Source organism: Saimiri boliviensis, chromosome 10, assembly GCF_048565385.1.
Source record: "Saimiri boliviensis isolate mSaiBol1 chromosome 10, mSaiBol1.pri, whole genome shotgun sequence".
In the NCBI taxonomy this organism is placed as follows: domain Eukaryota; kingdom Metazoa; phylum Chordata; class Mammalia; order Primates; family Cebidae; genus Saimiri; species Saimiri boliviensis.
In genome coordinates this window covers 54106441-54119307 of record NC_133458.1, presented here as the reverse complement: position 1 = coordinate 54119307, position 12867 = coordinate 54106441, and the positions used below count along the sequence as shown (strand labels likewise).

General features: G+C 45.2%; 1 protein-coding gene across 4 annotated transcripts in view; it reads right to left on the bottom strand.

Moving 5' to 3' along the window:
* Nucleotides 1-7837, bottom strand: part of PTPN12 (protein tyrosine phosphatase non-receptor type 12) — a 115948-nt gene extending 108111 nt beyond the window's left edge. Inside the window, exon 1 of one of the 4 annotated variants that reach the window (XM_003921134.4) lies at nt 7399-7837. In XM_003921134.4, the coding sequence (XP_003921183.1) occupies nt 7399-7497 (99 nt within the window). In that variant the 5' untranslated portion in view covers nt 7498-7837. The remainder of the gene's footprint in view (nt 1-7398) is intronic. The other 3 variants (XM_074379302.1, XM_074379301.1, XM_010344670.3) reach the window with 3 other exon arrangements.
* Between the last annotated feature and the right edge of the window lie 5030 nt (nt 7838-12867).

Below are 12867 nucleotides of genomic sequence, written 5' to 3'. Positions count from 1 at the left end.
AAAAGACAAACCCGTGGACCACTGAAGAATTCACCTGAAGAATAAATCTGTCTCACGGCATTAAGCTCGTCTACAATTTCTGTACACGCAATGGACATTAGTGCCTATTAAATGCCAAGCACTATATTAAGCAATGGCGATACAAAAATAATTAAGTCCCAGTCTCTAGCCTTGGAGGTTTTCAGTCTGGGGAACACAGAAATGTAAATGTTTATGAATCTAACAAACTAAGCACTATAAAAACACAGAAGTATTTAACATATGAACAAAAAACATACATCTATCTAAATGTTAATGTCTTACTTTCAGTTTCATCCTTTAAAAATCCTTTTTCCAAGCTAAATGTCAAATATTGATGGAAAAAAAGCTAATACATTTTGAAAGTAAACACAGTAAAACATTCTTGAGAACGCTCAAAGTAAATTTTTAGTTTACTGTCTCAGTGAACCATGTCTGGAGAGTTACTTAAAAGTTCACTTCCACTTCTGATGTTAGTTAAAATATAAATATGTTTAGGTGAATACTCATCAAAGGATGGATAAGAAAACCATAACTAAACCAGTGGCACTGGGAAAGCACTAAGATCAGCTCATATGCAAGGACTGAAAACTATTTCCTATTGCTCTAGCTTTGAAAGACAAATTAACACATATAAAATCTCATAAGCTAATCACAAGATACCACACTTCACACCCAGTAGGATGCCTATAATATAAAGTACCAAGTATTGATGAAGATGTAGAGAAACTGGAACCCTCATACACTCCTGGTTGGAATGTAAAATGTGCAGCAGCTTTGGATAACAGTCTGGTAGTTCCTCAAAACATTAAACATAGAGTTATCACGTGACTCAGCAATTCCACACTTAGATATATACCCAAGATAACTAAAAACATGTCCACACATATTCACAGTAGCATTATTCATATAAGGCAAAAAGTGGAAACAACACAAATGCCCATCAACATGATGAATGGATAAACAAAATGTGGTATCTATACCACAGAATATTATTCAGCCATAAAAAGGCCAAAAGTACTACTGATCTATACTATTACATAGATGAAACTTGAAATCATCATGTTAAGTGGAGTCAGTCACAAAATGCCACATATTGTATGATTCCATTTATATAAAATGTCCAAAATCCTTAAATCTATGGAAACAGAAGGTAGACTTGTGGTTGCCTGGGGCTGGTGGGAAGGTGGGGAGTGATTGTTAATGGGTACAGCAAGTGAAGAAAATGTCCTAAAATTGATTGTGGTGATTGTTACATAACTTCATCAATATAATAAAAAACTAATGAATAATATACTTTAAATGAATAAATCTTATGGTAGGTACTTATATCTCAGTAAAGCTGTTAATAATTTTTTTTAAACTTACGAGCCACAAGTCTGAATAGTTAAACAAACAATGAAAAAAATGTTTATACTTATCCAGACTGTAGCATAAGATCTTTTCAGGCTAACGAGGGTGCACACATCGCTGGGCGCGGTGGCTCAAGCCTGTAGTCTCAGCACTTTGAGAGACCGAGACGGGGCCATCATGAAGTCAAGAGATCGAGACCATCCTGGCAAACATGGTGAAACCCCATCTATACTATTAGCTGGGTGTGGTGGTGTGCACCTGTAGTCCCAGCTACCCAGGAGGCTGAGGCAGGAGAACTGCTTGAACCCAGAAGGTGGAGGTTGCAGTGAGCCGAGATGACGCCACTGCACTCCAGACTGGTGCCTGGCAACACAAGACTGTGCCTCAAAAAAAAAAAAAAAAAAAAAAAACAAACAAACGAGAGGATATACACATAGACAAGAAATAATATTAAAAATATTCTCTATTTCTCTCTTTAAAACAAACAAACAAAAAAAGGCAGTGGGAGGGGCACTCTCCAGTCTTCCTCCAGCTCCTACCATCTACTTTCAAAATGTTAAAAGAAACAGAAAGACACTAAGCCCACCCTTCACCTATTGTCTTCTCAAGCCACTGTAATCTGGCTTCTTCCCATACCCCAACCCAAACTGCTTTTTCTAGTCACCAAATCACTCCTACGTGCCAAATGGAAAGGGTACTTTCTCAACCTCACCTTACCGGTCCTCCCAGAATTATTTGACTCTCGTACTAACTCCTTTCCTGAAACTCTCCTTGGCTTTTCTGACATCTTTGGTTTTCCTTGACCCCATCTTCTCAGGAACAAACACTGGTACATCCTTCTTTTGGCTGTTCCTTTAAGACTGATGTTCTTCAGCCTACAGCTGGTCACTCTACAAGTTTGTTGGAATAAGCTCATTCACTCCCATGCTGTCAACTCTCTCTTCTTACAAGCTTTTATGATGATGCCTACATCTTTAACTCCATCCTGTCAGAAATCTTGAGCTCTACATTTCTACTGGATGTCTCATAGGCACCTCAGTTTTAACATGCTGAAAATTAAATTTATCCTCTTCTCCCTTGAAACTTCCTCCTACAACATTGTTTGGTCTCCTCTACTTTTTTCTCCCCCCTCACTCCTTACTCTACCAAATGGTATTCTTTAGCTTGCGTGACAGAGACCAAACTAGACATTTTGGGAGTCATAATACTGTACTCTTTTCTTCTTTACTAGCCACATCTAATGAATCATTAAAACTCCTTTCTTAATTCTTATCAGATATGTTGTATACTCTATTTCCCCATCTCATTTCTTATATTTCAACAGCTTCCAAAATGCCACCCTTCATACTGCCATCAGAATCAACTTTGTAAAACACAAATGACTGTTTACCTTTCTTAAAAGACTCAGTAGTGCTCCAGAAACCCAGACCAATGATCCTTACATTTTCTACCAGAACATTTGTGATGAAGTGAAGGTTCCGAGTACAACTCAAGGAGCAGGCTGGAGAAGGTAAGAGTGGGGGAACGAGTCTGGAGTGGGCCAGCATGTCTATTTTCTTAACACTGCCTTAGTTTCTCCATGACTCTAGGAGTTACAATGCCAATCGTTCTGTAGAATAAAATCTACATATAGCATAGGTGTAAGATCGTTCACAAATAGACCTCTACCTAACTTTTCCAGTATCATCTTTATCATTTACCACGTATTAGCCCACTGGTTCTCAAAATATGGTCCAGGACCACCTCCCCAACCCCCAGCCATAAGAGGGAGTCTGGTGGAATAAAACCTAGGTGTCTGTAAAACATGAAAGTGCACCACCCTACTTTATACATTTATGTCCCATTTTGCAAATACCAAAAGTAGAGATAATTAAAATCAAGTTCTGGATCAGCCACAAACTAGTATGTTTTCAACATGCAAACAACCATCTGGCCAACACAGTTTTACACAATCTGGGTACCTTAGTTGTCTCCTCTTTCACAGTATGGGGCACAACCAAGGCCAGGAGTAGACACTCATAGAATAGTTAATGGCAAGTGGAAAATTTCTATCCTCAATAGTAATCAAGAAATTCAAATTAAAACAAGATAGCAGTTTTCAACCATCAAATAAAGATCAAGATAATTATATGAACATTCATACATTACTGATAATTACATGAACATTCATACATTACTGTCAATTTATATAAATTGACAACACTTTTTCAAGCTTATGAACATGTATTCAACGTTTATATACGTCTACCTAGTAATACCGGGAAGCTATCTTACACAATAGTGAAAAACGTAAAAGTTTTCAGCATAAATGTTAATCACAGAATTATTATATGTAACAACAGAAAGTAGAATGGCCTAAATACTCAACCATAAAGAAACAGAATTATGATATAAAATAGTCACCAGGTAGTAGGCCGGCCATGGTGGCTCACACCTGTAACTCCAGCACTTTGAGGCTAAGGCAGATGGATTGCTTAAGCCCAGGAGTTCAAGACCAGCGTGGGCAACATAGGGAAACCGTCTCTACAAAAAACACAAAAACTAGGTGGGCTTGGTGATGTGGGCTTGTGGTCCCAGCTACTCTGGAGACTGAGGTGAGAGGATCACCTGAGCCCAGGGAGGCTAATGCTGCAGTCAGCCAGGACCGCAGTAATGCACTCCAGCCTGGCTAACAGAGTGAGACCCCATCTCAAAAACAAAACAACAACTACAACAAATTAAGAGGTAGCCTTTGAAAAATGACACCATAGGACGGTTAGACGTAAATAGCATCGTATTGGAGCCAGGAAAGTGGAGTGTTTATTAGAACTGTGGTCTAAGCATAGGCATTATTAGTATTCTATTAATTTCCGAATTTGGAATAAACATTACTTTATAAATGGAACAGTTATATCAGCTACATTATCTCTAATGCTCAGCCATAAAATGTCAAGATTTTAAAATACATTTCTAATCCACATCAGAATTGAAGAGTAGTTAGAATCTATCAGCTGATCTTTTTTTTCTCTTTCCATGCCAGAGGAACATAGTTCCTCTCTAGCCTTCCAGTCAGGGGAAAAAGCAGCACCAACTACCGGCAGCCTTAATTACAGCTATTGCTTATCAAGCCAGAAAATTAAAAAAAATTAAAAAAAAAAAAAAGCCCTATAAAAGAATAGCTTTAGTCATCAAATCTCCAATGTATAATCACTTAGCTATACCTAGGTATTATGGGGAAAATAAAAGAAACTCATTTAGTCTTTGAGAAATGAACTCTCGGCCGGGAATGGTGGCCTGTAATCCTAGCAAATTGGGAGGCCAAGGAGGATGGATCACGAATTCACGAGTTTGAGACCAGCCTAGCCAATATGGTGAAATCGCATCTCCCCTAAAAATACCAAAATTAGCCAGGCATGGTGACAAGTGCATAATCTCAGCTACTCAGGAAGCTGACGCAGGAGAATCCCTTGAACCCAGGAGGCAGACAAGCCAAGGTTGCACCACTGCACTCCAGCCTGGGTGACACAGTGTGAGACTCCTTCTCAAAAAAAAAAAGAAATGAACTCTCCAATAGGAATCCCTGACTCATCCACAAAGCATGAACCCTAAGGCTACTTCCCCAGTACAGGAGTTCAGAGGCTGGGCACCTGTCCTGATGGCCTGATCACCAAACAAGGCTCCTTCCTGATAGGATATGCCTAGGGATAACAAGGTAACTAGCATGCAAACAAGAAATGATGAGGGACCACATCATCTTCTTCCATAACCAAAATAAGATGGTAAAAAACTAGTTTTAGGCCAGGTGTGGTAGCTCATGCCTGTAATCCAAGCACTTCGGATGGCCAAGGCAGGTGGATCACTTGAGATCAGGAGTTCCAGACCAGCCTGGCCAATATGGCAAAACCCCATCTCTACTAAAAATACAAAAATTAGCGAGACTTGTTGACTTGCCACCTATAATCCCAGCTACCTGGGAGGCTGAGGCAGGAGAATGCTTGAACCTGGGAGGTGGCGATTGCAGTGAGCTGAGATTGTACCACTGCACACCAGCCTGAGTGGCAGAGCGCAGAATGAGACCGCCTCTCCAAAAAAAATTAAAAAAAAAAAAAAGGTTTTAAAACTCAAATGCTCAAACTATTTTCTTCTACTTTTGCTAGAAAGTGGTAAAAAGGGGACGCCATCCAATTACCATAAATGACACCATTCAAAAGATAACAACGCAAATAAAAACTCTCAATAGTAAAAAGGGAAAATGCCCTCTTAACCCTTTCAGATCAAAAAGTAATTTTTCAAAAATACGGTAAATATCAACAGCAAATGTTCAAATATAAGGAATATTTTTATTTTTAATAAGGAATAAGATTATTTAACTTATATTTTCAGTGTTCAAAAGATACTGAGAGAACTTTACTTCCATCCTCTATTATTGGTCTGGGGAGGCAGGAATCACAAAGCTCAACGATACTACTATAATATAGTGTAAGGTCAAGGACCTATTTTATAAGCTGTTAAAAATTTAACGCTAAAGGTTTACTAGACCGAAATCTCTTTAACACGTGAAAAAGTATTTCACTACTAAGTCATATCACCTGCACCATAAAAACTGCTGTACTTTTAAATAAACTAGCCAATGTTTGCTGCCCATTCATTTTATGGATATTAACTGTGTATCCTTTTCATAACCAAATTTCAGAGTTAAGTCATTATTCTTGGAGGTTTACCTTACCCAGAATAAAAATTTTCCCTAGCTGTTTTCCCATTCCCAACCCCCACCAAGGCTAAGGAGCAACCACTTCCCAAAGTCCCACTTCCTTTTCCATTCCCCAGACCTACAGGGTTTCCAACGCCCCAGTCTTGCGCAATATCCGTAGGAGCAGCAGCGGCAACCACCGCCTCCTAAGCCGGGAAACAACCCTAGAGGGAACATTGTCCAGCAGAAAAATAAAAGAGGCAGGGGTGGGGGTCGGTAATGTAGGAAGTCGACTTCTGGTCCCACGCCTTCGGATCTGACCCCCTCATAGTGAGCTGGAGCAACAGTGTTATCTAGACCAATTTCACGATTAAGACTTTTAACCTTCACCTCCTCTCAAGCCTGCTTGCACAAGCAGAGGGCGGAAAGTGGGGGGCGGGGAGCGGCGGGGGGCGGGGGGGGGGGAGCGCCAGGAAGGTTATCTCCCAGTTCAGGGCTTCAGCCCGTAGTGTTGCCTCCGCCCCACCAGGACTATTGTTCCCAAGTTCCCCACCCCCACCCCGGATAGGAAGTGATAGTCACATCCCCTCCGCCTTCGGCAACATCCCCTGGGGAGTCCGAAGTCAGCTTCCTTCAGGATAATCCCCCCACCCACACTTAACCCCTGAACCTATAGTCACATGGACCCCAAGACCACTTCAAACCTGGGTCTCAGGCGAGGAGACGCGGGTAAATGCAAATTAGGTAAACCCTTGAGATTCCTTATGGACAATCCTTTCCCAAGCGTTGGAGATCCTGACTGCACCCCCCAGAAACGGCACAAGTCCTACCTCGCCCGCTTTGAGACCAGCTGGAGCAAAGAGACCCCAGGAGTTAGTGCTAACCTCAATTCCCCCCGTCCCCCGTTCCTCTGTCAGCCGCGATCTGCACTCCTCCAGGTCACAGCCAGATACCCTACCTCGGCCCTCCAGGGAGGAGCGGACTGGGCGGGGAGGTGTGGAAGCGCGAGCCCCCTCCGCCCCGCCGGCCTGCACCTCACTAGCCTCCGGCTCCCGACCGGGTAAACAATAGGTGGTCGCTAGCCGCCGTGCGGGCTGCGGGCTCGGCCGCGCGGCCGCTCCCTTCGCGTCCCGGGCGCCCGCGCGTGGGTCGCGAACACCGGAGGAGAAAGGAGGCCGAGGGAAGGAGGAGGTCTCGCCTCCCGCCGGCTTCCGAGTCCCCCCGTACCGCCGGGTTGGTGCGCGCCCCTCCGCCCCTCTCCTCACGGAGGTACACAAAGCACTGGCGGCCCGGCCGAGAGAGGCGGCGATGGGCTCCGGCGCCGGCGAGACAAGGCGACAGCGAGGGGAGAGACTCACCATGAAGTCCCGGGCGAAGTTGTCCTCCCCATTGTGGTCGGGACTCTTCATGGCCTGGACCCTCTGGATGAATTTCCTCAGGATCTCCACTTGCTCCATCCTCCCGCGTCCCCCCGGCTGCGGTCGCTGGCCCCCCCGCCGCCCGCCCGCCCGGCGCAGAGCCCGCTCCGGCTTCCCCAGCTCGCTCCCCCAGCACGTCCCTCCCTCCCGACCCCCGCCAAGCCCCGCGGCTCCCTCCTCCTTCCCACCGCCCTAGGCGGCGGCTGCGGCGGCACCGGCTGGGCTCCCGACACCACAACTTCCAGAAGCAGCCGCCGCTCTCCCACAGTACGAGACAAGCCGCTGCGGCTAGCGCCAACCCCAACCCCCAGCTTGCTCCATCCTCCTTCCCCGCCCTCCTCCTCCTCCGTCGGAGACGCCGCCGCCGCCACCTCAGGAACACAGCTCTCCGCTCGCCCTGCCCCCCCTTCCCGGTTCTTCCTCCCCCCCCACCCCCCGCCAGCAGCCGCAGCCGCAGCCGCCTCTCCCCACGGGCGCGTCCCCGCCGCCACCCAGATGCGCGGGCTCGCGCTGCGGCTCCGCCCCAAGCGCTGCGCCCGCCGATCCACCCCGGCCCGCCTCCCGGCCGCGCCCCCAACCCCGCCCCGCGGGCCCCAATCCGGCTTGGAGTGGCTGGAAGACGCTTCTGCGGGCGGCCTGGAGACCTGACTCCATTTCCGGGGTGTGGCCCCGTTCGGGGTGCTCAGAAGTCAGAGTATCGTTGGGAGGTGAGGTGGTTCCCCCAGAGAAGGGATTGCGACTCTGAGCGGGGCAAGCCCTGGTCGGTGAGAGTAGGATTCTGCCGAAATTTGCGGTCTCACCGCCTGCTAAGGAGGAAAAGCAGTCTTCAGGAGTCCCGCGCAGCCGCCAGCCGTAGGCTGGGACTACAAGTCGCGGCCTGTGGAGTCCGGGAGCGGGGACTGGCGGGGGACGGGCAGGAGGCGGGCGGGAGGCAGGCTGGGAACTGTAGTATTGTCACCGCCACGTTCCCAGCAGGTAGGTGCTCATTTTGCTGGCAGATTGCTGAGAGTGGACAACAATTAGCCTTTGGCACCTTGAGCGTGGCTCCAGCGAAGGGAAGCGAAACGCTTCCTGGGTGAAAGACTTATTCTTTGCGCATTCTGTAAAACCTGGTGACTGAGCGCCTGAGGTTCGTAGTGCCTTCTTCACAGACGATGCGGTAGCGGCAACTCCGTGTTTGCTGAACTGAAGGGAATTTGCCTTCCTGCCTTTAGGTTCACAGCAGTTCAGAACTGAATGGGAAACTTTCCCCCGTAGAATAGATTTTGTAAATCTATTAAATCTTTATAAATCTTTTTCTTTTTCTTTCTTTCTTTTTTTTTTTTTTTTTTTGAGACGGAGTTTCGCTCTTGTTGCCCAGGCTGGAGTGCAATGGCGCGATCTCGGCTCACCGCAACCTCCGCCTCCTGGGTTCAGGCAATTCTCCTGCCTCAGCCTCCTGAGTAGCTGGGATTACAGGCACGTGCCACCATGCCCAGCTAATTTTTTGTATTTTTAGTAGAGACGGGGTTTCACCATGTTGACTAGGATGGTCTCGATCTCTCGACCTCGTGATCCACCCGCCTCGGCCTCCCAAAGTGCTGGGATTATAGGCGTGAGCCACCGAGCCCGGCTCTTTTTTTTTTTTTAGAGCCAGCCAAGGTGTTGCTCTGTCGCCCAGGCTGAAGTGCAGTGCCTATGATCACGGCTCCCTGCATCCTTGAACACCTAGGCTCAAGGGATCCTCCTGCCTCAGTACATCACCAAGCCAAGCTAATACATTTTTTAAATTTATATTTATTTTTTTGGTAGAGAAGGGGGTCTCACTAGGTTGCCCAGAATGATGTCGAACTCCTGTGCTCAAGGGATCCTCACTCCTCGACTTCTGAAATTGTTGGTATTATAGATGTGAGCCACTGCGCCTGGCCTGTAAATATTCATCCTTGTAAACTTCTGTCAGAGAATATATTCTGGTCTAACTCATCATTTTACAAATAAAATGGCTTCCTGACATCCCCCAGCATATTCTTAGCAGAGCCATAATTAGAACACAAGTTATTTTACTTTAACAACAGTGACCTCTCACAGTGTGATAGAACTGAAAGATTTGATCTGTGAACTGACTTGGGTCATTTATACCTGCAAATTTTTTTACAGAGCACAACAGTCAGGGAATTTGGTTATAGTAGGAAATATCAGTGGTAGAATACTTTCTCAGATGAAAGTTAGGAACACCATGGAATTTATTGAAAAACTCTTTGAAGAAAATAGGTCTAGGCCGGGCGTGATGGCTCACGCCTGTAATTCCAGGACTTTGGAAGGCTGAGATGTGAGGATCACCTGAACCCAGGAGGCAGAGGCTGCAGTGAGCCGTGATGGTGATCCAACCTGGGAGACAGGAGTGAGGCCTGTCTCAAAAAAAAATTTTTTTTTTTTTTTTTTGAGATGGAGTTTAGCTCTTGTTACCCAGGCTGGAGTGCAATGGCGCCATCTCGGCTCACCGCAACCTCCGCCTCCTGGGTTCAGGCAATTCTCCTGCCTCAGCCTCCTGAGTAGCTGGGATTACAGGCACACGCCACCATGCCCAGCTAATTTTTTGTATTTTTAGTAGAGACGGGGTTTCACCATGTTGACCAGGATGGTCTCGATCTCTCGACCTCATGATCCACCCGCCTCAGCCTCCCAAAGTGCTGGGATTACAGTCTTGAACCACCACGCCCGGCCAAAAAAATTTTTTTTAAAGTAAGAAAATAGGTGTGAGTAACAGGATACAATTTATTTACTTCTTAAAAAAAAAAAAAAAAGAAAAATATTTCTCTTAAAGTAATCCAACTAATATATCCACCCCAGAACTATGCACTTCAGACCCTGTCTCTACTAAAAATAGAAAAATTAGATTGGTGTGGTGGGACATGCCTGTAGTCCCAGCAACTCCAGAGGCTGAGGCAGAATTACTTGAACCGGGGAAATGGAAGTGGAGATTTCAGTGAGCCGAGATCATGCCACTGCACCCCAGCCTGGGCAACGGAGCAAGAATTCATCTAAAAAGGCCGGGCACTATGGCTCACGCCTGTTAATCCCAACACTTAAGGAGGCCAAGGCGGGCAGATCACCTGAGGTCAGGAGTTCGAGACCAGCCTGACCATCATGGTGAAACCCCGTTTCAACTAAAAATATAAAAAAATTAGCCTGGCATGGTGGTGCATGCCTGTAATTCCAGCTACTCGGGAGGCTAAAGCAAGAGAATTGCTTAAACTCAGGAGGCTGAGGTTGCATTGAGCCGAGATCGCACGATTGCCCTTCAGCCTGGGCAACAAGAGCGAAACTCCATCTCAAAAAAGAAAAAAAGAAATAAGCACTTCAAGTGAAAGAAAGGAAGAGAAAGAAAAGAAGCACTTCAAGTTATGCCTTTCCAAATCTTTTCCTATGCCTTCATATATGTGTGTGCATGCAAAGAGATTCAGTTTTGCTCTATATTTCAAAAATTCACCTAGAGGAATAGTGTAATTTCTACGGTAAACTTTATTTGAAGAAAGGGTCTGCGTATTTAACTAGATACTGAGACTCAAGTTTCATGGGATGTGAGAAAAGGCCAGAATTAGGGCTTGATCATGCTTACTGTAGATGACCCTCATAAATGGAAGAGAAATTAGACTGTAGGAAGATAAATGAATAGATGATCAGGAGTGCCTCCACTTTTGATAGGTCAAAAGAATGTACCAACCAGACAGTGATCAGTAAATATTATATGCTGGGACAAGTTGTGTAACAGTCTAGTACGGTGTGCTATAATGTTGGATGAGAAGTGTTACTTGTTTAAGGTATTGAGTCCTAAGAAAGGGTCTGCGTATTTAACTAGATACTGAGACTCAAGTTTCATGGGATGTGAGAAAAGGCCAGAATTAGGGCTTGATCATGCTTACTGTAGATGACCCTCATAAATGGAAGAGAAATTAGACTGTAGGAAGATAAATGAATAGATGATCAGGAGTGCCTCCACTTTTGATAGGTCAAAAGAATGTACCAACCAGACAGTGATCAGTAAATATTATATGCTGGGACAAGTTGTGTAACAGTCTAGTACGGTGTGCTATAATGTTGGATGAGAAGTGTTACTTGTTTAAGGTATTGAGTCCTATTTTGGCTGGTGTTTTTAGTCTTTTTTTAAATGTTTCCTCTTATTGGCAAGCTTCTCTCTCTTTCTTTCAGCATTTTAAGAGTTTCTTGAGTTATCACCAGCTACCTTTGGCATCTGCTGCTAGGTTTGGGAAAATTTATGTAAAGTATCTCCGGGAATTTCTTTTTTTTTTTTTTTTTTTTTTTTTTGAGATGGAGTCTTGCTCAATTGCCCAGGCTGCAGTGCAGTAGCTTGATCTCGGTTCACTGCAGTCTCCGCCTCTTGGGTTCAAGTGATTCTCCTGCCTCAGCCTCCCAGTAGCTGGGATTACAGGCCCCCACCACTACGCCCAGCTAATTTTTTTTAATTTTTAGTAGAGACGGGGTTTTACCATGTTGGTTGGCCAGGCTAGTCTCAAACCCCTGAACCCAAATGATTCACCCGCCTCAGCCTCCCAAAGTTCTGGGATTACAGGGGTGAGCCACTGTTCCTGGCCACTCTTTGGGAAGGTTTAGCAGTGTTTTCCTTGGCATCTGGCTAGCTTTTTCTTTTTCTTACATTTAGGTCTTGTTTCAATCTAGAGATGGTTTTTGAACATATCAGCATATGAGGGTTTATGCTATGTGTGTTAGATACAAAAATGTTTTAGAGATATCTCCTAAGGAATGAACATCTAGTTCAGGAGACAGGATAAACAATAAATTCTTAGTTACTTTAAGTTAATAAATGTGAAAGAGTGATACAGATAATGAGTAGTTTAAAAATTCTGAGAAGAGAATTGTGGACTGGGCTGTCAGCATAAGGTGGTCACAGAGGTTTGAACAGGAAGTTGAACGCCCAGGCGAGAGAATTGATAAAAAAGCATGAAGTTGGCAAAGCAGAAGTTTGAAGTAGAAAATTTGTATAGATGTGCAAGCTCCAAAGCAGACTAGGGTCTGGAGAATGTTGAGACTGTAGGCATGGGAGCCACAAGAAGTTTCTGAAGATAGGAGCAAAATTATGGAAATGAGGAAAATATTAATCTGGTGCTTTTTTGATAAATTGTAAATTAATAAGGAGAGAGAAGGGAATGAGAGATATCAGGAGCCAATACATGGAACAACAAAAATAAAAGTAAGAAGTGCAGGCCAGGTGCCCTGGCTCACACCTGTAAGCCCAGCACTTTGGGAGGCCGAGGCAGGCAGATCACTTGAGGTTGGGAGTTCGAGCCCAATCCTGGCCAGTATGGTGAAACCCTGTCTGTACTAAAAATACAAAAATTATCCAGGAGCGGTGACAGGTGCCTGTAATCCCAGCTACGTGGGAGGCTGGGG